Source organism: Vulpes vulpes, chromosome 9, assembly GCF_048418805.1.
Source record: "Vulpes vulpes isolate BD-2025 chromosome 9, VulVul3, whole genome shotgun sequence".
Taxonomy (NCBI): domain Eukaryota; kingdom Metazoa; phylum Chordata; class Mammalia; order Carnivora; family Canidae; genus Vulpes; species Vulpes vulpes.
The window spans coordinates 85950575-85956612 of record NC_132788.1 but is presented as its reverse complement, the minus strand read 5'-3'; the positions used below and the strand labels follow the sequence as shown (position 1 = coordinate 85956612).

Sequence of the window (6038 nt, the reverse complement as noted above, 5' to 3'; positions counted from 1 at the left end):
GTGGGTTAGGAAGCGAACCTTGGGTCTTCTTGCCCTCTGAGCGTCCTGTTCTTAAACTCTGCGCGCGGTGGGGATTCCCCCGTTCACGACCGGACACGTTTCACGCGTGGAGCCAGATACTTGCCCCAGTGGAGAGGTGAAGAGGAGGGCCCTTGCTTTCCCAGGTGATAAGTAGTTAAAAGTTGTACAGGTGTAGAGGCCTTGACCCCTCCACGCCAGGTCGTGCTGAGCATCCCTGATCCTGTGTCAAGACGAGGGAGTTCCGAGACATGTTCATCGACGAGTGCAGCTTTTTATTTTTATTTGTTTGTTTATTTGTTTGTCTTTGAGTGCAGCTTTTTAAGACAAGCCGAGGAAGGATTGCTTTTCTTGTATCATTTCTGTCCCTGAAGTATGGAAAACTTAATCCCTGATGCTAAGAAAGTGAAAAGCCTCATTTTCTTTTTATTTTTCTTTGTTTCTTTTTTTAATGTTTTATGTATCCATTTGAGAGACAGCACAAGCAAGAGGAGAGGCAGCGGGTGAAGCCAACTCCCAACCGAGCTGGGAGCCCAACATAAGCCTCCATATTTATTATCTTAATATTTTTCTGGTTACAAAACAAGGTATACATCTTGTAAAAAAAAAAAACATATATACATATTTAGGTCTTGCTATATGTGTGTGTGTATATATAGCAGGTCCCCCGGGTGGCTCAGCGATTTAGTGCCGCCTTCAGCCCTGGAGACCTCGGGATTGAGTCCCACATCGGGCTCCCTACATGAGGCCTGCTTCTCCCTCTCCCTCTGTCTCTGCCTTTCTCTCTCTCTCTCTCTCTCTGTGTCATGAATAAATAAAATCTTTTTAAAAAATATCTTTAAAGCACATTCTCCATAATTCTTGCCATATGCCCATATTTCCTCTGTACCATTGGTACAGTTCAGAATTAGTAGCTCCCCCTTACCTACTCTCCTTAGTTAAGGCATGATCACCTACCCTTCAGATCTGATTAAAAGTTTAACTCCCTTGGAAAATACTTTGCTTATATCACTAGATGAATTACTCAGGCTCAAGAATCATAACCACCCTTCTAGTTATGATTTCACGTTTAATATTATTGACAACCTTCCTCTCTTACCCCACTGTCTGAAAGCATTGAGAAGGCAAGACTCTAATCCCCTTCTGCATGCCACTGTATTCCCTGGAGTTGGCACACCATGACACTTAACTGTGTTTGAGTGAATAGAGAGATGGCTGAAAAACCTTTGTTATATCCATACAATGCAATACTATCAGAAGTTAGAACAGAATTGTAAATTCTAATAAAAATATCTCCATGACATAGAGTTAGTGGGAAATGCCAAATAATGACTAAGTACTGTAAAACAATATAAAAATGTAGATTTCCCATGCGTTTGTGTGTATGTGTGTTAACGCAGAGCAAGAATTTTGTAGAGTCTGCAGTAGTGATGGTGGTTACCTATTGGAGGAAGAGGAGGCCTGCCCAGCAAGTGAGGGAACTTGGTTTTGGTGTAGTAGTCAAAAGACAGCTTAATCTGTATTTTTAAAAATTTGCTTTATTGAAATATAATTTGTATATGAAATAAAATTCACCAGTTTTAGCTGTACAATTAAATGAATATAAACAAATATATACAGTAGCATAGCCAACACAATTGTGATATCAATCATTTCTATTACCCCCAAAAGGTCCCTCATACTCCTTTGTACTCACCTGTAGCCCTTGGCCAAACACTAATCTGTCATGATAGCTTTTCCCTTTCCCAAATTTCATATAAATGATACCATACAATATGTAATCTTTTGTGTATGGCTGTTTTCTCCTAAAATAATGATTTTGAGATTCGTCTATGTTATAGTGTGTATCAATAGTTTGTTCTTTTTCTGCTGAGTAGTATCTCACTGTATGGATATACCACAATTTCTTTATCCATTCACTAACTGATAGGCTTTGGGTTGTTTGAAGAATTGAGCTTTTATGAATAAGACTGAACATTTGAGTACAAGTGTTTGTATATCTGTATTAATTTTTATAAGAAGTATTTATCCATGCATTACTTACATAATTTAAAAAGTAATCTGAATTTGGTAAATGAGGCAACCACTGTTAGACATATATTCTTCCACTTTTCCTCCCTGAAATACTAACACCTCTATATAGATGATAATGGGATTTTGTACTGCTAAGCAACTCCTTTTCAATTTAATAATATACTGTGGACATTTAAAAATATCAGTATTTATATATTTAACTTATTCTTTGTAAGAGCTACATTCCATTGTAGCTATGTAAAATAACTTATTTAACTGATCTATAAAATTGAAAACCTCCATATTCTTTGATCTAAAAATTCCACTTCCAGGAATTTATGGTAATGAAAATTTCCCTCAAGTTTGTTATGTTCAGGGGCACCTTAACTGACTGAGTCAGCATCTGACTCTTGATTTCAGCTGGGGTCCTGATCTCAGGGTGGTAAGATAGAGCCCCAAGACAGGCTCAGAGCACTCGGTGGGAAGCCTCCTTGAGATTCTCTCCCTCTCCCACTGCCCATCCCCCCACTCCATGCCTGCTCTAAATAAATAAATAAAATCTTTTTTTTTTAAGTTTGTTACATTCAATGTTCATTACATCATTTTGATGAGAAACTGGAAATATCAATTTTTTAAAAAAATAAATATTTAAATCACCCTTTGTGTCTTTGCTTTGCTGATCACTAATCCAGATAATTCAGTTTTGTTTTTGCTACAATTTTATAAATTCACAATAATAAGTAAAGACAGTAATTAGACCCATTGCCAGAATAAATATTTTTTTAAAGATTTTATTTATTCATGAGAGACACACAGAGAGAAGCAGAGACACAGGCAGAGGGAGAAGCAGGCTCCATGCAGGGAGCCCCATGTGGGAGTTGATCCAGGGACCCCAGGATCACGCCCTGACCTGAAGGCAGATGCTTAACTGCTGAGCCACCCAGGTATCCCCAGAATGAATATTTAATTTCTTTTCAACAGTACTATCCTACGAGGTTCTATAGGTGCTTATTGCAACTGGTGCATTCTGCAGGATGGAATTGAATAAGACAAATCTGCAAAGCTTGAAAATGAGTAAGATATTTTATGTTGTTGAAGGCCTGCTGAGTAAAGCTTCATTTGGTAGAACTACAGAAAACTGTCATTTCTCAGAATGACCTTGAACACTCAAAAGCAAAAACTTTAGTCTGGTGGATAATAAGGTAAAGCAATTTTGTACACTGCAATGGGCTTATTCTGCCCCTTTTAAAAGTTTTTAGGGGTGCGTGGGTGGCTCAGTTAAGCATCTGCCTTCAGCTCAGGCATGATCCCAGCGTCCTGGGATCAAGTCCCAAGCCTGGCTTTCTGTTCAGTGGGGAGCCTACTTCTTCTCCCTCTACCGCTCTCTCTCTCTCTCAAATAAAGTTTAAAAAATATTTTTAAAAAGTGGTGTTAAAAGTTTCCAAATATTCCAGCAATAGCAAGCAAGGTAAAATTAAATGTAATTAAATATACAACATTTAAAGAGGAAAGAGAAATCAATTGTTTTTTGCACTTAAACTCTTCAAGCAATTTATTTATTTATTTATTTATTTATTTATTTATTTATTTATTTATTTATTTTTATGATAGTCACACAGAGAGAGAGAGAGAGGCAGAGACACAGGCAGAGGGAGAAGCTGGCTCCATGCACCGGGAGCCCGACGTGGGACTCGATCCCGGGTCTCCAGGATCGCGCCCTGGGCCAAAGGCAGGCGACAAACCGCTGCGCCACCCAGGGATCCCCTTTTCAAGCAATTTAATAGAAATGTTTGTTAATGTCTTCTGTGAAGCAAAATACTATTTAATTTTCTAATAAAGTCTATACAATTACCTGGGAGATCCACACATTTTCCTAGAATTTAACTTAAATGGAATTAAAGACTATATCTTCCTTGAAAAGAACCTTCCTTTGCACTGGAAATACATATAATGAGTTGCTTAGCAGTTGATCAACTTATAATTGCATTTTGGAAGCTTGTTAGATAAAAAAAAAATCCTTGTATCCTTTAAGTAGACAATGTCTGTTTTGAATTTTATATAGAATTCCTTAAAACAATGTTCACCTGATTCTGATGGTCTTCCCGAAATGACTCTAATTCCTCATAACTTCTTCCAAATCTGTTTAATTAAGCAAAATAGATGGAAAGAATTCTGATGTCCATCTCTAGCATCCAAAACCTAAACCAAAACGAACCACAAACAAAACAACAAATGAAGATGTCAGAGTAGATTTTTCAGATTTCCTTTTAAGATATTAGCTATACATCAAGTAGCAAATAGAGGTTACAAAATAATGTCAATGGCCCACTGAAATGTCTCTTTTGTAAAGACAAGAATAATCAGAGTAGAGAAGTTAAGTAACCTGCCAGAGACCTTCACAGGTAATAAGCAGTAGAATTGGGATAAGAACCCATTTCTTCTGATGTCAACACTCTTAATCATTATATTTACTGCCTTCTTTTTTAAAATGAGAAAATTGGGGCACCTGGGTGGCTCAGTGGTTGAGCATCTGCCTTTGGCTTAGGTCATAATCCCAGGTCCTGGGATCGAGTCCCACATCAGGACTCCTCACAGGGAGCCTGCTTCTCCTTCTGCCTATGTCTCTACCTTTCTCTGTGTCTCTCATGAAAAAAATAAATAGGGATCCCTGGGTGGTGCAGCGGTTTGGCGCCTGCCTTTGGCCCAGGGCGCGATCCTGGAGACCCCGGATCGAATCCCACGTCGGGCTCCCAGTGCATGGAGCCTGCTTCTCCCTCTGCCTGTGTCTCTGCCTCTCTCTCTCTCTGTGTGACTATCATAAATAAATAAAAAAAAGAAAAAATAAATAAAAGTCTTTTAAAAATAATAAAAATAAATAAAAATGAGAAAATTGAGTCCCAAAGGAAAAAAAAATTGCCACTATTTATTGATCATTTATCATGTAGCAAGTCTTACACTTCATTTAATCTAACAACTATAAGAAAGGTGTTATGAACTTGCCCCATCTTATAAACAGCACACTACATACGGTATGTTTTCCTCATCTCTGATTTTTCTTTAAAGATTTTATTTTTTAAAGTAACTTCTATACTCAACATGAGGCTTGAACTCATAACCCCAAGATCAAGAGTCACAGGCTCTACCAGCTGAGCCAGCCAGGTGCCCTCTCTAGCTTTGGGGTTTTTGATTTTGGGTTTTTTTTTAAGTAGAGTCCATGCCCAACATAGGGCTTGAACTCACAACCTTGAGAGTGAGAGTCACACGCTCTACTAACTGAGCCAGTTATTTTTTTTTATATACGTTCCTGTTCTATGGATTTAATAATATAATTACTTTTGTTGATTGTGTATGCTACACTAGAATGCAAGATTCTTTTTTTTTTTTTTTTTTTAAAGATTTTATTTATTTATTAGAGAGAGAGAGAGAGAGGCAGAGACACAGGCAGAGGGAGAAGCAGGCTCCATGCAGGGAGCCCGACGTGGGACTCGATCCAGGGTCTCCAGCATCACGCCCTGGGCTGAAGGAGGCGCTAAACCGCTGAGCCACCTGGGCTGCCCAGGTTATCATGGTTAAGGAAACCATGATTTCTTTTAAAATTTTCAAAGCACTTGAGAGTATGTATTCTATAAATAGTGCTAATATTTAGTAACAACAGATGTTATCAAGCACTTAGTATATGTGCTTCATATACATTATCCCTTTATTCTTCTCAACAATTTAATCCATGTCATTCACTTTGCCCTCTGCAAAAGTGACTCAGCTTTATTTCTAGTCTACTTGTTAGTTGTACAATAGTATAATTTTTTTTTTACCTCCCAACCTCTCAAAACTCCATTTTGATATCTTTCTCTGACTGTAATTCATCACTAATCTTGTTCATATACATCATGCTTCATATACATTATCCCTTTATTCTTCTCAACAATTTAATCCATGTCATTCACTTTGCCCTCTGCAAAAGTGACTCAGCTTTATTTCTAGTCTACTTGTTAGTTGTACAATAGTAT

At 37.9% G+C, this 6038-nt stretch overlaps 1 protein-coding gene across 1 annotated transcript in view; it reads right to left on the bottom strand.

Annotated features, from left to right (window-relative positions):
• Positions 1–1536: 1536 nt before the first annotated feature.
• DENND6A (DENN domain containing 6A) overlaps positions 1537–6038 on the bottom strand; it is a 109142-nt gene continuing 104640 nt past the window's right edge. The window contains exon 20 of the mRNA XM_072720673.1: positions 1537–4230. Within this exon, the coding sequence (XP_072576774.1) occupies positions 4153–4230 (78 nt within the window). The 3' untranslated portion in view covers positions 1537–4152. The remainder of the gene's footprint in view (positions 4231–6038) is intronic.